The sequence below is a fragment of the Alnus glutinosa genome, chromosome 4 (assembly GCF_958979055.1).
Source record: "Alnus glutinosa chromosome 4, dhAlnGlut1.1, whole genome shotgun sequence".
NCBI lineage: Eukaryota > Viridiplantae > Streptophyta > Magnoliopsida > Fagales > Betulaceae > Alnus > Alnus glutinosa.
The window spans coordinates 8570713-8590561 of NC_084889.1; the positions used below are offsets into that span (position 1 = coordinate 8570713).

The window sequence follows — 19849 nt, forward strand, 5'->3', positions numbered from 1 at the left end:
TTATGATATAATTGAGTTATATATTGAACCTTAAGGAACACGTAAAAGTCACTCATGAAATGACTTTTGCTTGATACATGTAAAGGAAGGAAATATTTTACACCATCCAATATGAGAATTAAGTAAAAGTAGACATTCAATCACATCTTATTCTTGGAATTGTAGTGCTAGCTGCAGAGTGGAGGACTCCTTTCTTTCTTCTTGTATATATATATATATATATATATATGGCTCTCGTATTCAAGCTTCACTGGAGCCTCAGATTCTTCATCCTGCAATAATAATTAAATACGCGCGATGAGCCCTCGATAAAACTTCAAAAATACTTTGGCAGATTTTTAAAATAACCCACTAATACTACAACTCATGTATCAAGATATATAATGTGGTATTAAAGAAAAATACTTGGTAATACACTTTTTACTATAATCTTGCTCTTTACAAATTGACGTGTACAATATTATCACGTCAATAACAATCAAATTTAATTATTTAATAACCGATCGATCGCAACTTGATAAATGTCATATAAACTTATAAACTCATCACGTGGCCACTCACATAGACTATCATGTATATATGTCAGAAACAATCAAATTTACTTCACGTCAGAGAATATACACTAGTTGAGAGTGCATATAGGATTGCTCAAGGTTATAAAAACAGAAAGTCCACGCTATACGGCGCCGTTGTACTACTATAAGCAAACCAAAAATGGTTTCATTTTACCTCTTCAATGAATCAATATAACAGGGAGAATAAATTGACATAGAAATATTTAATCAACATAATTTATTCAGGAAGGCGAAAAGGGTATGGGAGTGTGTATATATAACGTGTGTATATATATATATATATATATATATATATATTACCTTTGTTCTTCATCCATGTAATTGTAACCTTTGGTGGTTCCTGATCCAAGCTTTCTGTAATTGGGCAACGGCACTTGGCCAGTCTCAATCTGCATGACATCGTCGACAAGAGCCTCGTAATGCCTCTTGACTTCCTCCACGGTTTTGCCGCCCACTGCCATGGCGAGATTGTGCCAGCGGTCTGGGGTGTCTTTGTCATATATGGCCAGAGCATTCTCGAACAGTTTGTTTTGCTTGGTTGTCCATGTCGATCCTGAAGCCATTGATATATCTTGCGACTTAATTAAACACCAAGAAGGAAGGAAGGAAGGAAGGAAGGAAGGATATTATTCCGATCGATGTATGAGCAAAGAGAACGCCGTTGCTGTCCCTTTTATAGAGGAGGAGGGAGAGAGGGAAAGGGTGGGCCTGTGGGTTTGCTTTCTTTGTTGATCAGCTGTTGCTTTCATTGCAAAACAGTGGGAGCTATTTTGTAAAAACATATATATTTATATCTATAGACGTGGTTTCCCTTCTACTTTCCAGGTGATTTAATGGGTTTGGAGAATTAATCCAACTCCTTGCATGCCAATCTTGTTTATCCAAGAAAAGTTATTCTTCTGTCCATTATGTTCACTCATTGTTCTTGCCCTCTTCTTTCTTCTTGCATGCTTTCTGTTACCGGATTTTATGATCCATTCAGGAATTTCATGAACTAAGTGAAGCAAGTTTAACCCACTGCTGCCTATATATATAGTTTTACGAGGGAATTCGTTGATTTACATTCTTAGCAATTTATTGTTTGGATGGGTAGCAATCCAAATAGTAAATATGAGAAAGCTTTTATAAAAGAGTAATACTATACATCATCCCCTTATCCTCTTTTTGTCCCCCAAAATTGATGTGGCTCTTAAAATTACCATTAGATTAAAATTCAATAGTAATCTATCATAAATTCAATGATAATTTTAAGAGCTACATCGATTTTGGGGGACAAAAAGAGAACAAGAGAATGATGTGTAGTATTACTCTTTATAAAATTTACTTTTTCGAGCAGGTAGGTGAACTAGTTTTGTTTGAATAAATATGCCTCACAAAGTTCTCTCATATTTGATGCATCGATTTGTTGTTCGAGATCTTTATCTATAAATCTGTGCTAGCTACAACTTTTTTGCATGGATTTCACATTGGTTTTTTTCTTTATTATTTTTGTATGGAATGAGTTGTAAAATTTCTGAGAAAATTCTTTTTATTGGAAAAAAAAAAGAAAAGAAAAAAGAATACAAAAATCGGAGATGCTATAGGGAAACTTAACTATAGTATAAGTGAAGATTATAGTTAGTAACCGAAATAATAATAAAAATAATAAAATATTGAAGGTCAAGTCTCTCTCACCAGTCACCAACCGTGGAACTTGTGACCTAATTCTTGTTGCACGTGTAAAGACACAAAGCCCTGAATTGGGTTGACAAGGTATTAAGGTCAAGTCATTTACAGTACCTTTGTGCGTACATGGTAAAGCACCTCTATGAGAGAAAAAGAGGTGTATTGGCAAAGATTTTATTATATATTAGATTTTTTACTAAAAAGTGAATTTTAAGATGACGTGGAATTTATTCATCAGTACTAATAAATAAGTTTTACATTATTTTAATACTTATCTTTTGATAAAAAATTTAATATCTTTAACATTTCTCATATATAACAACATGTTGCGTTATATTGATATGTTCTTAAAAAATTTTATAACAAAACATTCAGTTAAACATCAATTGGTTGTGTTATCTGTATTGGATTTTTTTGGATAGTCAACAAAAATATTATTTAGGGTCTCTTTGGATTTGTAATTTCAAAAAGTATTGTTTGATATTAGAAATTTTAAAATGTGCAATTTGAAAACAAAATTTTTAAAAACGCAGCTAAGCGTTTAGTAAAATCGTAGTTTGACATTTAAAATTGTGCATTTTCTAAAAAGCTCTAGTTTGCTTGCTACTTGAAAACACGAATTTTTAACGTTTTCAAATCGCAAATTTTTAAAAACACAATCCCAAACGATCCATTTTTTTGCGATTTGGTTTAAAATCGCAATGCTAAACGCATCCTTAATATATAACATGTTTGGAATATTACATATTTGTACTACAACCCTTACAAGCTCATGTGACGGTCTACATGAGTGACACATGGCACAACATATATAAGGTGAAAAAAATAATTGTTTAGTGGTCACGTAGACTGCCACATCAACTTGTAAAGAACTTTAGAATAAAAGTTGTAGTACTTTTAACAAAAATTATTCAATATGAGTAATGCTACGTATAGTACCTAGTTACAACTCTTTAATTTATAACTTGTTGACATGTGCCAGCATGTGAGTAATTGGAAAGTGTTAAAAAAAATTAGTGGCTGACGTGGCTCCAGTAACATATTAACACGTGTCAACAAGTTATAAAAGAACTATCGTTACCGTACACAACAATGATGAATAATATAGAATCGAAAAGAGAGAGAGCAAAATAAAATCAAAACACAGATTACGTGGATCGTCAATGTACTTATGTCCATAAGAGTTTGGTTATTTCAACAATGATTTAAGATTACAGTATAACATATTTATAACAAAACCCTACTATACGGACAGAGTATAGAAACCCTAAAATACCATGTACGTACCGTCATGATGCTTTGCCAACTAGCCATTATATATATATACTGATATTCTTGTATTTCTCTCTATGCTCAAAAGAAATATGAGCCACTTTATTCAACAAGAACCGTAAAAGATGGAGTAGTAGGTTTAGCATTTTTAGTTGAAAGCACATATCAGAAACTTTTATCTAAAAATCATGGCTATCGCGCGGCATGATCCTTTATAAGGTACATAAGTTCTGGCTGATACCGGCCGGCCGCCAGAATCCTTATCATCCACGTATAGCTAGCTAGCATGCACACATCGAATTTATCTATCTAGATGCGTTTCCTTTCTATTTCAAAAGCTTTGCAATTGTGGTCGTTTTCCCTCATCAAGCAAGTTGGAGCTGGGTGACCTTTGGCTCACACTGGTGGGCAAGGTAGATGATTCTTGATTTAGCTAGAGACCAAGATCAGATACTCAAAAGGTTCAATCGGACTATATATCCTGCTGGATGTGGGGAATCCATGATTCTTTTTAGCAAAGTTACAGATTTAGACCTCTCGATCAGCTGCCCAACGCATATATATTACACAAAGAAAGAAAGCAGTGGCAAAAATGAGACTAGCTAATTTGTTCAAACAAGGGAAATCATGTCCTTAATTAATTATTTGGTGACTACAAGTTTCTTAGAAAATGCACTCCTACATTAATTAGTCAACAATATTTAAAGATAGAAAATGATATTTAAGCAAAATTATATGGAATTTGAGCACTTATATATATACTCATTCTATCATATTTTTCATCCAACTTTTAACCAAAGACGTCTCCTTGAACTGATTGTAATTATCTTTTTGAACCGATAGAATTCATCTTAAAAACGTTCTCTGAACTGATTGAGCTCATCCTGTAATCACTAATCATGACTTTTATTATATATACAGCACAGAGCCAATGAATCAATTTGGCTGATTAAACAATACTTTAAGAATTTATTATATGCTATCAGAGCGAGTATAAACATACGTCTGATTTCATGGCTCTTTCATCTTTTGCCACTTCCTCTATTTCTCAGAATTCTACCCCCTCCACAACTCCCTCCACAACCCTTACTATCTCAGCTGGAGAACCCAAATTGTTTCTTATCTTAAGGGCAATGAATTGTATGGCTTCATTACTGGTGAGATGCCGTGTCCCACCATCTCGTATGTGCTGTATATATAATGAAAGTGATTACAGGATGAACTCAATCAGTTCAGAGATCGAATGTTTCTAAGATGAACTCTATCGGTTCAAAGAGATCGTTACAATCAGTTCAAAGAGATAATTACAATATTTGAATTATCATTTACACTTCAACAATAGCGTAGAGTTTGAGTTTGAGTTGTTCACTGTGTCTTCTGAAGTGATGAATGTTATGGATACGTATATATACTAACATGTTTTCTGCACTATTTGCCTAAGCGATATACTTTTGCTCGAGTGAAATACTCTTTTCTTCCTCGGTGAGACGTCATTCCTTTATCTTTTTCGTTCTTTTTCTGTTTGTGAGAAAATTCTTACGATTCGGTTTAGGCCTGTATTGCATGTATAGGAAAATTGGGGCTAAAAGAAAAAAGAGATGTTGAGGCCAATAATCATTTACTGAGAATGACAAATGTAACGTACAATATTGGTAGGGACCTTTTTTTCTGAAACGTGGCATATTCTGCAGATACATTGATCATATATACCAATATTTGGAATCCTTATCATCCCTTTCTTTTGTCAGCAAATGTGAATCCTTATCATCTAGTTTTATTCTTGCAAAAGTAATCCCTATGGATACCCATTCTTTCTATAGAACGTTACTAGAGATATTTGAAAGTCTTTCGTCCTCTCTCTCGATCGATCTCTATCTCTCTCTGCGGTCCCTCTTTACAAGTTGGGGGTGGCCATCTTGGTCACATACTGGTCTGAGAGAGATGTGTTTAGATTCTTCAATGAGAACTAATGGTCAGTCAAATGATCCGGCCGGCTTATATCTGTTGCCGTGGAACCATGATTCCGCATACTTCGAATTCCTTTAATTTCTTGGCAGGAAAAAGTCCATGCACCCTTGGGACCTGAAGTATTCATTCGGCAATCGGAAAGCCTAAAGTTATAGGGGGAATATTGAGGAAGAACATTTTCCATATTATTCATGGGGATAAGCAGAAAGACATATATTACACTTTGAATATTATATAGTTTCCTCGAGGTGTCTCGATTATAAATATTTGTGCATCTATATATATATATTGAAGATAGTACTGTTGATCTCACGACCGACCTAGGACCAATAAAGCCGGCAAGAGAGAGATATTGGAGGTAAGATAATAGCTAGACTTTCGAGGGTGCAAGCAGGAAATACTTCACGAGTAATAATGTGTTGAGAATATATGTATGTACCTAGAGTGACTGTCTTCCTCCACATATGTGGAGTGTTTCTTCTTCTTGCGTAGCTTTAGTCAGGTGTCCTAGTGATAAGATAGGACCTTTACTAGGCATGGCATTCGGTTAACATTTTCTAGTAAGGTACGTTCCTTGCTGGGTGTTGCTCGTTGGTGTGGTATGGCCTTGGCAGGCTAGTGACATTCATGAATTCCTTGCTTCTTGCGATCATTGTCAGGTGTCTGAGTAATGCTACGTGTCTGTTGAGCTTTATTAAGGGTGTTGCTTGATTTTTTACCGAGAACATTGGGATAATTAGAATGAGGCGGAATAGCGACTATCTTTGCTCTTTGATATATCCACTGACTAGCTAGCCGATCTGCCAAGCCCATAAGGATCTGTAACTTGGGCCTAATTGCTTGGCCCAAACGAGCCTTTTCAGCTCGGGTCCAGTAGGGTGGATACAAGACAACTAAACATCAAGCATAGTTTAATAACTATTCTTATAAAATAAATAAATAAATCAAGCTAAACACGCCTTGATGATAAACATGGCAACGGAGGCTTAGATGGGCGTGCCTTCTGTACGCCGTGGATGGGCTGTCCTAGCCCAAGTTACTAGTGCCTACAGGGTTGGGGGGCAGAGCTCAGGATGCCATAAGGGCATAGCAGCCATAAACCTCTACACAAAATGTTTTGAGGGTCGTGGCTTGGATGGAATAAACAATGACAATATTGTGGGAATTTGAGAGGGTATTCGAGCAGCTTGGGTTCCAACTGTTTCAAACTGTTTAAATACCTATTCGAACGCATGAGATTTGAGTGTGCTTTGACATAAAGATGCTCGTTATACCGTGCAATGGAAAATCTTATTACACGGATTTTATTTCTTAGCCTTATCATAACTGTTCGTGTACTGATCGATCATATATCATTATAAAGGCATGACAGCCACAAAACCTTCATATAGAATGTTTTGAAGGTCATGTTGGATCTAAAGAGTGGCCCTAAAAGGACTAGAGAAATGATCAAAACACTCTCAATGTACAACAATAGTACAACACCAAGACATATTGAGGTGTGACTCACACATTGGGTCCCATCCCAATGTGTTTTAGTGTTGTACCATTGTTGTACCCCAAGAGTGCAATAATTATTTTTCGAAGGACTATCGCATAATTAAAGTTTAAACAGTAATGGGATGAGGGCAGGGTATAATACTTTAATTTCTCCATTAAAACTAGGGGGCTATTTGCTAAAATTTTGATAAATGTTTTGGGTTTTGAATTTGAAAAAGGTAAAAAGGTGAGAATTGATTTGGTGGAAGCCGCGTTTGAGAATAGTTAAAAATTGGTTTGGTAAAATATTGGATGAGTGTTTTGTAATAATTAAAAATTGAAAAATACTTTTATAAAATTTAAAAATAGAAATAAAACATTAAAAATAAAAAATAAAAACTATGTTGTGTTTATTTTTTAATAGTGTTTTGAGTTTTATAGTTCATTTTGAAAAATGTATTAGTAGTGAGGACTACATTTGAATTTTTTTTTTCTTCTAATTCTGTTTAACTTTTAACAAGAGTTTTCAATATTTAAAAAGTGAAAAGAGATTTATAGAAATTTACCAAACGAGCACTATAGTTTTGAAGCTCTGTATGTTAATATGTTTGGGTTTTTTATAAGATTTTTAATTTAAAAAGTGTTTTAACTTGATATAAAAATAAAAATTGATTTTTTATTTTTATATTTTTTTAGTATTTTGCATTTGAGTTGTTTGTAAATATATATATTTAAATTAAAAAAAGAAAAAGAAAAGAAGGAGCAATCCTTGCAATAAATGAGTTATGACTAAAACAGACAGTAAAACTGCATGCTCTGATTTTTCAAAGGTCCCCTACCAAAAGGATTTAATACAATCCCTGTTCTGGGATCCTCCTCACTCATATCCTCATTACTCTACCACCCATTTTTGCTTCTTCAGAGAAATGATGAATGATGACAATTGTGGGTTCGGTTGGGCTCATACGTACAAGGGAGGAGGAGAAGAAAGAGTGAAGAAATGTGCAGAAAAAGTAGAAAAAGTTTCGTGGGTTTGTGGAATAATTCCGAAAATATTGCTTCACCCGAGCATTACCCGGGCTTATATAGTTGGGTTTCGAGCTCTGATACCTATGCTCTTGCAAGAATGTGTTCCTTAGGTTTTAGGCCCAGTTTTAAGCCCACGTATTATTATCTTATTAGTGACGACATGACATATTAATAGAATCTGTCAAAGTGTTTTGGTAAAATTTAGAAAAAATGTCCCCTACACAATAGTTATACACAACTGTAGATACATAGTCCCTAAGAAAAAACTCAATCGGCTGAAACCACGCCTCATGAAACTCCGGGTTACTAGTTCGAATCCCCCCTCTCCTCTTTTACGTGGACATGTAAAAAAAAAAAAAAACTGTAAATACATGGAGTGAAACCCATATGATGGAACCTACTCACATGGGTCTCACCCTATATATTTAGGGTTGTGCACAACTGTTATGCTAGAATCAGTCCTTCAAAATTTAAGTGCAAAAATTAAATTATTATTTTAACATACTTTAAAGGCTTTTGTTATTTTTTTATATTTTACATTTATTTCTTAAAAAAATTATATATCTCACGTATATTAATGACACGTATCACTTTAAGATGTCGATTTGGAGGAGGATTATTGCTTTCAGAGGTTTTTTTGGGATGAATATTTATTACTGACGAGTTTCCTTGCAGGTCTAATGGGTGATTATTGTACCTTCTGATCAAATATTGCTTTGGAGTTATTTTTACGTATGAATGAGTTATTGCTTCCGAGTTCCTTACCAACAGAAACAAGTCTCGTGGGTGAATTATTGTACTAATAAGGATGCAGGGACGAGTCAGCTAGGTGTCACCCCGGCCGGAAACTAGTACCACCAATTATGGGCCTTCTGACAATTTGTCTACCAAACAGTGGCGAATCTACGGGAGAAATAAATGTTACACATATTTTTTTATAATTAGTTTTAAATTCATTAGTAAATAAATTTCACAAATTTAATAGTAGATTTAGAAATAAAATGGGTAAAAGTTGTATAAAAAGTGTAAAAAGGTAGAACGGTAGAAGACCAAATGTGCTCTTTTTTGATCTTTGAGTTATGGATTGAGGTCGCTCGCAATTTGCTATGTAAACTGTTCAAATTCTGTTGATTTCTACATTTATTGTGACCATTGTCATTGTCACTCTCTCCCACGACCATTTACCGGGTGCCTTATTATTTCTTTGATTGATTTGGGAGTGATGAGAGTGTTAAATCACTACTTACTTTAAAAGTCTAAGTTGATAAAAATAAGTAAATTTAATCATTTAATCAATACTTCAATAATTCTCTCACTTGTGGGTTCAAATTATATTTTTAATAGGTGATGCTCAACATGTGAAATATAATTGAAATAGGTGAATGACGGAATCAAAGTTCGAACTTAAGACATTTGGCTCTGATACCATGTTAAATCACCACTTAATTATTTTATCAGCTTAAGTTTATGTGACAAGTAGTGATTTAATAGAGAGATTGATAGTGGCAGTAATTTATAATAATGATGAAGATAAGGGCCGACAATTACTAAAAAGAGAGAAAGTTTTAGATTTTGGGCAAAAAAATTATCCAAATTGAAATTCTTTCGATCTAATCTGCCAAAGCGTCATGTGTACTAAGAAATACATGACACATTTAGAAAGTGTAATTAAAAAAAATCTTCCAATTCAATTTGAAAATGTGACGAAATTGCGTCATTCATTTAAAATAAGTGACTCAAATTAAAGTTAATACCTTCTCTATGGTACGCGATCTCAATTCTGAGTTTCTATTAGTGTTATTATTCTGATTTTTTATTATTATTATTATTTTATGAAAGTACTTTTGAGTTACCTGTGTAGAAAACTGAGATCATATGCATTAAGATCTTCACTGGCTCAATCTCTTGACTTGAAGTCTAATCCAATTCACAATTTTTTTATTTTATTTTATTTTATTTTTATTTTTATTATTATTATTTTTCTCTCAACTAATCCTCGAATACATGCAACCTCTCCATCCTACACATATGAGTCATTATCGAACCACGTCTTTGAACCGTGAGGGCAAATTAATTAAGGATAAAGAGTATTCGTCGGACATTATTTGTTTCAAAATTGTTGTGTTGTTTTAGACTTAAATGGGCCTCACATATGTTTTGTGGATCAGATTTAAAGTTGTCATATGTGCAACTACTTTTGGTAAGTCTTTTCACACATGATATTGAGTGGATATAATATATATCATCAGTGGGGTGATTTAGTGACTTTAAAAAAAAATCTCTAAAGTGATTAATATGTATTAGGGTGAGAGTTCGATTCTCGAAATGAAAATCTTTGGTCTTATTAGTATTAACCACCTTCAGTTTCAATGATGCTCTAATTGAGCTGATCAGGTTATAACTAGACGCTTAGAATAGCTATAATTAATCTTTGCCGCTTGCTTTTTTTCTTTTTTTCTTTTAATAGAAAACATATAAAGGATACAGTACGATGAATTAAAAGAATTGAAATGGATATTTATGTGTCTAAAACTGGAAGAAGAAAAAAATGATCAATTAAAAATGAAACACAAAACTAAAGTTTAAAAGAATAATATTAGATCTACGCTCCTTATTTGGGCATTTGACCTTTTCAATTCTCAAACATAATAATCACATAGGTTCGTAGAAACATAAAGAGGGAGGCTCAAAGATACTTCCATTGTGATAAAGAAGTGGCATGGATAATGGATTAAAGGTATTGAATCGAACCTTTTTGTTTTTACTTTTTTTCTTTCCCTAAAGCTAATTATATGTAGTTGACAATGGCTTTTTACATCTCTTGACAGGCGTAAGTAATTTTTCAGAGCTTGGCTCTCCTATAAAAAATCACTAATCAGATTTGCGCTATCACTCTAAAAAAATTAGTTAATTTAAAGCTTTTATAGAATTCTTTATAAAGTTCAGTTTCACCTTGTAACGAAGCAATGTAGAACTTAACACTCATGTGTATCTTTATAAACTACTCACTCTATGTAAGATATTTATCTCTTCTCAATATAAGACCAATGTGCTACATATAGTATGTTGAGACATTAATTACTCAACCCAAAAATTTAAGTCTATCGGTTTAGCCCAACTATGCTATATAAACCACTTACTCTTCTTACGTCTTAGCAATGCGGAAGACTTCACAAGTGCACTCACCACCGCAGCCTCTTACACCTCTCGATCGCTCGTCATCACCTTATGTCATCCTGACCCTCCTTTTTACGGTAACTCTCAACCATATAGAGAAACCCAACCGCCCCTCGACCCAACACGACCTTTTTCTGCCCGTCACTCGCCGTCCCGGTCCCCCATCCAAACAATTGACCCATTCCTTGCATTGTAGCCTCTCGACATCTTCCTCCTCCCTTCCCCAAAAAAGTTTCTCCCTTCCATCTCCATCCACGTTGTAGGTTTCTGTGGAGTGTCTTTTTCCTTAATTGTGAGGTCTATATGGTTCCCAATCATAGAGGGTAAATATTTTTCTACCAAAAACAAAAAATTCGATATTGTTTTCAAGATCTCAACCAAATGATTTCGAAAATATCTTCACCAAAAACATTTTTTTCCCCCCAAAAATCATTTTCCTTGACCTAAATTATGATGATATGATTGGATGATATATTACTTGATAAGACGAAAAAATAAATAAATAAAAAAATCGCAATCATTAATCCCCTCCGATAATTGAAGCATCCCACATTGCGTTAGACCGAGTCAATCGGCGTTCCTTTGTCGTGGCTGTTCTGAGGAAGCAGCCGACAAGACAAGTAGTAGAGGGAGACCAAGTTGGACACGTATTTTACCAGTGTTTTTTTTTAATCGGAAAAGTAATATTAAATATCATTGTCAGCTTTTGTTCCGACTTCCAGCTTCTTTCCTTCAATTTTGTTCACAGAAGTTGGCCAGTGCTTTAGTCTTGGAATAGTGCAAGAATAAATCAATTATTTACCCTCATTTTATTACACACATTTCACATACATCAGAGCATAATGGCATGAACTTATTTTATAAAATAATGTTAAATCACATTTTTATTCTATTATTATTTTTACTCAATTAATATGGCAGTGTCGATCAAGCAGTTTTAATAAGACAAGGGCCAGTATAATTTTTAGCATTACTCGTTTCATTATGAGGAAGTAATTAAGAACCTAATTATATATACCTTACAGTGTCTCGTTGTGGATGTTAGAAATTCAAACACAATGTATATAGACCGAAACAATTAAACTATTTTGATCAAGTCATGATTGTTTATACAATTTGAGTAAAAATACACTTTTATAACTCATCTTTTGAAATTCAAAAATTATAATCTATGACAACTTAACTAGCTTTTTTAAATAGAGACATATAAGTTTATATATTTGTACATTTTTATATAAAGACTAAGCTAGAGACTATTCTAGAATCAATAGTTTTATTGGCATTCACTCTATTGTTAAATATAATTCAATCAACTAATACTATTAGAATTTGAATATGACTGTATAATTATGCTTATCTTAGTTATCTACCACCCAGCCAATAATATAATAACTAAGTTAAAATGAAATTCTTATATTAAATCTAATAATAAAACTTATTTCGCACTAGATATATTTATGTCCTTCATCATGAGGTGACTCCATTTGATTTGTACACCTTCTTTTATAAAATATTTATGAACAAAGTTTTCTCTTTAAACTCCATTTTTTTTTTTATTATTTCTCTTCTTCTTTTTTTTTTTCTTTTTTTTTTTTCTATTATCAAACAACTTTCTTCAATTTCCTTTCATAAAAAAATCAAATTTTCTTTCACCTTTATAATTAATCACTTCTCCTTATTAAAAATAATAAATAAATAAATAAATTGAAAACAAGAAAACTTACTTCACTTTTCTTTGATTTGTGCACTTATTGTTGGCATATAGTAATCAAGGCATTGTTAATTTGCCAAGGACAGGAACGAAATAGAGTAGTGCATAGCACTATTTTCATTATTTTTCTCACTTTTTTTTACATTTTTTTGATAACAATCAACATCAAAACATTCTCACTTTTTTTTTTTTTCACTTTTTATATCACATCAATAATTTTTTATTACTATTCAAATAAAAAAATTCACTACAATACAAAACTTTTTTACTTTTCCATACAAATTTTTTATACTTTATATCACATAATCACTTTTTATTAACTTCAAAATTAACAATTTACTACTCTGTTTTATACATGTATTTGTTAAAACAACCCCAAATTTATTAGAGAAAACAAGCATAAATACGATAAAAAGTATATTTGGTACAAAAGCAACAAATTGAACAAACACATCAAAGTGACAGATTTTTCAATTTTCCTCGCATCTTTTTGGCCTCGTTTGGTAAGGAAAGGGGAATTGGTAGTGGGAGCTAAAAGTAATAGAAGTGATATAAAGTAAAAAGAATTTGTATAAAAAGGTGAAAAAGTTTTGTTTTGTAGTGATTTTTTTTTTATTTAACTAATAATAAAAAATTATTGATGTAATATAAAGTTAGAATGTTTTGAAGTTGATTGTTTTTGGGATAAGTAAAGAGGAGAAGAGGAAATTTTATTTTCCTTTGCCAAACAAGCCCTTTGGTGATAAGAGAGAGAAATGAAAGATAAGACAGAGTCCCTCAGTCACCAATAGATGCCGACGAGAAGGCTGTCGGGTCCACGTCGGACTCTGCGTTGGAAAATGCCACGTCCGTCACGATCAATTGCCCACACTTTTGGTATTTAGGGTAAGGTTTGACCAAAATTTAAATTATTTTTTTTTTAATTGAATAAGAAAATTGTTATACGGCTGAATTCTTTCCATTCCTGATTCATAAAGAAGAAAGAATAAGAGACTCAGTGAAAATGCTACTAAACACAAGATGAGTATCGGCCCATTTAATTAAAATATGTGTCCGAAGATTGGTACTTTTAGAAATTTTCATAGCACTCCAGCTATAAAAAGCAGCGAGATCAAGTTTAATATCTGAAATTAAAGGAGCAAAATGTCAAGAAGAAAAAAGATGTGACTAATTCCCAGCTAAGAAGAAGAAGAAGAAGAAGAATTTAATGTCACCACACAGAGTAGTCGTCTTCAGCCACTATGCGAAGAAGAAGAAGAATTTAATGTCACCACACAATGTCACTACACAGAGTAGTCGTCTTCAGCCACTATGCGAAGAAGAAGAAGAAGAAGAAGAAGAAGAAGAAGAAGAAGAAGAAGAAGAAGAAGAAGAAGAAGAAGAAGAAGAAGAAGAAGAAGAAGAAGAAGGAAGAAATTGCATCACTAGTCCTTAAGGTATGTCATAATTACAAATCACTTTCTGTGGTTTAAAAAGTTCATAGAAGGTCTTTATGATAAACTGTAATTACAAATCAATCCTTGGAGTCAAATTCGGTTAAATTTTTTGACAAATTCTGTTAAATGCCACGTCAGCACTACGTCAAACAAATAAGATGGCAATATGTGTTCATCTTAATAAAAAAATATAAATTTATTAAAAATAAATAAATAAACTTATTTTAAAAAAAAAATCAAAAAAAAGAAAAGGGAAAGGGTGGCCACGCGCCACCCCCCGCCACCTCTGGGAGTGGCCCAGCCACCCCTTTGCCCTTCCATTTTTTCTCTTTTTTTTTTTTTTTTAAAAAAAAGTATATTTATTTATTTTCTAATAAATTTATATTTATTTATTAAGATGGACACGTGTTGCCATCTTATTGGTTTGACGTGGCATCTAACAGAATTTGTCAAAATTTTTAATGGAATTTGACTCCAGAATTCGATTTGTAATTATAGTTTACCACAGGGACCTCCCATGAACTTTGTGATTTGTAACTATAGCATACCCTAAGGACCAATGGTGCAATTATCCCTTCCCTTAATGGGCGAGTTCTCGAGAGGTGAGTTTCTTTAGGCTTGTAGCTTACTTTTTGAGTAATTCTATATGTTTATTGAGTGTCCATAAAAAATAAGGTGGCTTTTAAAATTATCATTGGGTATATGATTGATCAAATGGTCATTTTAAAAGTTGCCTTATTTTTTTATGAACATTTAGGCCCCGTTTGATTCGCGGAATAGACCCCTGAAACGGAATGGCTATTCCTATGGAATAGTCATTCTTTTGTTTGGTAAGGGTCTATTCCTTAAAATAGTTATTCCCATTGAAATACCTATTCCTTTACGAAGATGAATAATTATTCATTGGAGTAAAAGTAATATTTTTTTTAAAAAAGAACCATTTATTTCATATTTTATTTTATTTTTTTTTTAAAAATCAAACTCTTCACTGGCTGGCCGGCCAGCCCATATATGGTCGAGGGTGGCGCGACCACCCCGGATTGGCTTCGGGAGTGGCTGCGGCTACCAAAGTCCCTCCTGCCACCTCCGACAAGTATTTTGGGGGTGGCCCTGCCACCCCCGGCTCTTGGTGGGCTGCCGACCACCCTAATGGGTGGTCGGCCACTCATGAGTTTTCTTTTTCTTTTTTCTTTTTGTTTTTTTAAGAATTTTATTTTGATTTTTGATTTTATTTTTTTAAAATGTGTGGTTTTTTTAGTAATTTTGATTGGATTTCAATTAAAATATATGAGTTATTACCAAACTAAAGAGTATGAATAGCTATTTCATTCCACCACCTTCTATTTCTATGAATAGCTATTTATTTTTTTAATGGAATAGTCATTCCGCAAACCAAACGAGGCCTTAATGAATACTTAATGTACTATTAGAATTACTCATACTTTCATTAGGAGGGAGGATGGTCAACTGAGTAATTCTAAGTATACATGAAGTGTCCATAAAAAAATAAGGTGGCTTTTAAAATCACCATTGAGCATGTGATTGATCAAATTATGATTTTGATCAAATTGTGATTTTAAAAGTCGCTTCATTTTTTTATGGACACTTAAAGTTCAATTAAAATTACTCTAACCAACCATCACCTTCATCTTTTTGTGATTATTTGACCTGCTTATTTTCCTTCTTCTTCTTCATCTTTTTTTTTTTGTGTGTGATTTTTTATCTAAGGAGTCATCAATATATAGGGTTAAATAGGCTAGACACCCCTATGCTTTACGAACTTTATTTTTTGCCTCCTCAATTTTGTTTTGTACCAAAATTGGTACCTGTGGTATGGGAAAAGACGAAAATGGTACTTCTGTCCAATTTTCTGTCCAAAATTAACGTCCAACCACGTCATCCTACAGGTGTCGACGTACATGCGTGACACCTGTCCCCGTGGCACACCTCAGCGCTAACGTGGCTACTATTATTATTTTTTTTAATTATTTTCATGATTTCTTATATAATAATAATAATAATAATAATATAAAAATAAAAATAAAAAATCTGGGGTGGCTGCCACCCCCATTTTGGCCTCAAGGTACCATTTCTGATACTTATTCAAATCATAGGGGGTACATAATGAAATTTATAAAACCACAGGGGTATATATGAGAAAAAAAAAATTGTGTTTAAGTAAGAAACATTTAGTCATTTTTTGGGTTATATCAATTGGTCACGCATATAATTGTGTGTTTCCAATTGTTACACATGACTGATTGTGTTTAGTTTTGTCTTTTTTTTTTTAAGGGTTCAATTCTTATCAACATGTTATTTTGATACACGACAGGCATACATGTTACTTTTTGTTCAAAACATGCATACTAAATATACCAAATATTATTTGTGTATAAAGTACTATTTATGATATAATTACAAAACTAAAGTACCATTTCTGATACTTATTAAAACCACATGGAGCACATCATGAAATGTATAAAACCACAGGGGTATATATTGAAAAAAAAAAAAATTGTGAATTTTAATTTTAAGGTTTTTTTCTTTTTCTTTTTTGAAAAAAAAAAAAATTATAGCGGTGGCTCAGCCACCCCTTTGGGCCACATGGGGTGGTCGAATCACCCCCTTGGCCAAAATGTGGGTGGTCGGCCACGAGTTTCTCTCCTTCGAAAAATTGAAACGGTTCGCCAGTAGCTCCTCGGGTCGGTTTGTCGGCGGGTTCGACGGCAATCGCCGGTCAAGAGGCGTAGATGAGTTGTTCGTACAAAGTGCGGTGGGCAGCGAACTGCGGTGGGCAGTGGAGATAGGGTGAGTTTTGAGGAGATTTTGAAATTTTGGGGATTTGTTTGATGAAAATGGGGGGAAGAAAAGGTGCAGACGGTGTTTTCAGTAAATTTTTTTTTTTTTTTTAATCAAATAATAAAAAAAAGAATAAATAATTTGACACGTAGGACGAGGGTCGGACGAAGGTATGCGAGGACGAGGAGCTCCCAAAAAAACACACGCTTCAGCTTCCCTTCCTTTTTTTCCCACAAAAGTTTCGTAAGGAAGCTATATCAAGCTTCTTTGATCCTTCTAGAGACATGCACACGTGTGTGTGCAAAAAAAAAGAAAGAGTCAAAAGTGTGGGTCCCACATTAAGGCCTGTGAGAGACAGATAGAGGATTAAATTTACGTGGGATAGTTAAAGAAATCTGTTGGGTGGTTTGGACAGAGGAACAGCATAGAATGCAAAATCAAAGCTCGTGATAAGTGGTTAGAGCATTTCGCAGGGCGCAATGAATAAACGTTTATCTATTATTGTTCACAAGAGAGTCCAAGATGAAACTCCATGGAACATGACGAACATTAACTTCACATTATCGCAAAAACAGTCATGGGACAAGCTCAGCGATGTCTGCTTAAGGTAGCGATATTCATGTTCGTGTTGATTCAGTGTGGCGTAGCTCAGCAACAAGAGCGGCTGAGCTCGAGCATCGAACGGTCAGCGTTACTCGATCTCCGGTCGTCGCTGGGGCTCAGAGGCAAGGACTGGGAGATAAAGTCCGACCCGTGCACGAACTGGACCGGGGTCCAGTGCCAGAACGGGCAGGTCATTGAGATCAATTTGTCCGGGATGAGACGAACCCGGGCTGGGCGGCAAAACCCACGGTTCTATGTGGATTCGCTGGCCAATTTGATCCACTTGAAATCTTTCAACGCTTCTGGGTTTTCGCTTCCCGGGACTATTCCCGACTTGTTCGGCTTAAGCCTTAATGCACTCCAAGTGCTCGATCTCCGGTCTTGCTCGGTGATCGGTCCGATTCCTTCGTCGCTCGGTAATTTGCGTGCACTTAATAGTTTGTATCTGTCTAGTAATAGACTTACTGGCATTATATCTCCTGCATTGGGACGGTTATCGGAACTGTCAGTTCTTGATCTTTCGCGGAACACACTTACTGGGTCAATTTCTTCTGATTTTGAGTCTCTTGGTAATCTTACCAGGCTTGACCTTTCTTCTAATTTTTTATCTGGGCCGATTCCAGCTGGTCTGGGTAACCTTTCTAGACTTCAATACTTGAATCTTTCTGATAATAGTTTCACTTCTTCAATACCTGGTCAATTGGGTGGCCTTTCTCGATTGTTAGAGCTCGATCTCAGCAAGAATTCTCTATCAGGGTCATTGCCTGTGGAGTTGAGAGGGTTGAGGAGTTTGCGGGGGATGGATGTCGGACAGAATGTTCTGGAGGGTCCATTTCCGGATGGTTTGTTTATGAATCTTAGTTCATATGGTAATGCCACTGTTGTTGTGTTCAATCTCTCAAACAATCGGTTATATGGAGCTCTGAATTTGTCGTCTCTTGGGAAGTTTAGTTTACTTGATTTGTCCAGTAACTATTTCCAAGGCAATATACTTGATGCTAATCAAAGCAATGTTACTGTTGAAAGAAATTGTCTACAGATGGTGCCGGAGCAGAGGAGTTTGGAGGATTGTAGAAAGTTTTATGCCGATAAGGGCTTGACTTATGATAATTTTGACCATGTGCCCACCAGCACTGGCGAATCTACGGGAGAAATAAATAATACACATATTTTCTACATTTTATTTTTATATATATTTTTATATAATTAAGTTTTTAATCCGTTAATAAATTTGTGAGATTCAATGTAAATTCTATAGATTTGAAAATAAAATGTGTAAAAAATATATACGAAGTGTAAAAGGGTAGAATGGTAGAGGACCATATGTATTCTCTTTTGATATTGAGTTTTGAATTGAGGTCGTTTGCAATTCGCTATGTAAACGGTTCAAATTCTATTGATTTTTATATTTATTGTGACCATTGTCACCAACCTCATTGTCACTGCCAATCTCTCCCACGACCATTATTGGGTGCCCGACTATCATTTTGATTGATTTGGGGGTGAAGAGAGTGTTAAATCATCACTTATCCTAAAAGTTTAAACTGATAGAAATAAGTAAATTTACTCACTTAATCAGTACTTCAACAATCCCCTCAATTGTGGGTTCAAACTACATTTTTAATAGGTGGGACTTAATAAGTGAAATATAATTAAAACTAGGTGAAAGACGGAGTCAAGGTTCAAACTTAAAACTTTTGGCTTTGATACAATGTTAAATCACTACTTATCCTATCAGCTTAAACTTTTGGAACAAGTGATGATTTAATAGAGAGATTGATAATGGCAGTAATGATAATAATGATGAAGATAAGGGTCGGTAATTACTAAAAAGAGAGAGAGTTTTAGATTTTGGGCAAAAAAAATTCTCCAAATTGAAATTCTTTCAATCTAATATGCAAAAGTGTCGTGTGTTAAGAAACACATGACACATTTAGAAATTGTAATTAAAAACATTCTTTCAACCCAATTTAAAAATGTGACAAAATTGTGTCATTCATTTAAAATGAATGGCTCGAATTATGGTACGTGATCTCAATTCTGAATTTTTTTTTTTTTTATTGTTATTATTCGGATTTATTTTTTTATTTTTTATTTTAGGAAGTACTTCTGAGCTCAGCCTCTTCACTGGCTAA

The 19849-nt window shown here is 34.0% G+C and overlaps 2 protein-coding genes across 2 annotated transcripts; one reads left to right on the forward strand and one right to left on the reverse strand.

Annotated features, from left to right (window-relative positions):
- On the reverse strand, window positions 1-1234 carry LOC133866821 (protein RADIALIS-like 3). The gene is made up of 2 exons (XM_062303472.1): window positions 876-1234; window positions 1-272 (listed from the first exon to the last, which is right to left on the reverse strand). The coding sequence occupies exons 1-2, from the start codon at window positions 1136-1138 to the stop codon at window positions 248-250; spliced, it is 288 nt and encodes a 95-aa protein (XP_062159456.1). The 5' UTR covers window positions 1139-1234; the 3' UTR covers window positions 1-247.
- Window positions 1235-17688: 16454 nt separating this feature from the next.
- On the forward strand, window positions 17689-19849 carry LOC133866100 (probable LRR receptor-like serine/threonine-protein kinase At2g16250). Its single transcript, XM_062302658.1, has 2 exons — window positions 17689-18850; window positions 19815-19849. The coding sequence occupies exons 1-2, from the start codon at window positions 17689-17691 to the stop codon at window positions 19847-19849; spliced, it is 1197 nt and encodes a 398-aa protein (XP_062158642.1).

Coding starts and splice junctions, on each gene's coding strand:
- LOC133866821 (XM_062303472.1), bottom strand. CDS start 1,138: ATGGCTTCAGGATCGACATGGACAACCAAGCAAAACAAACTGTTCGAG. Junction 273..875: donor TACATGGATGAAGAACAAAG/GTAATATATATA, acceptor TTATTATTGCAG/GATGAAGAATCTGAGGCTCC.
- LOC133866100 (XM_062302658.1), top strand. CDS start 17,689: ATGGGACAAGCTCAGCGATGTCTGCTTAAGGTAGCGATATTCATGTTC. Junction 18,851..19,814: donor CCATGTGCCCACCAGCACTG/GCGAATCTACGG, acceptor TTTTTATTTTAG/GAAGTACTTCTGAGCTCAGC.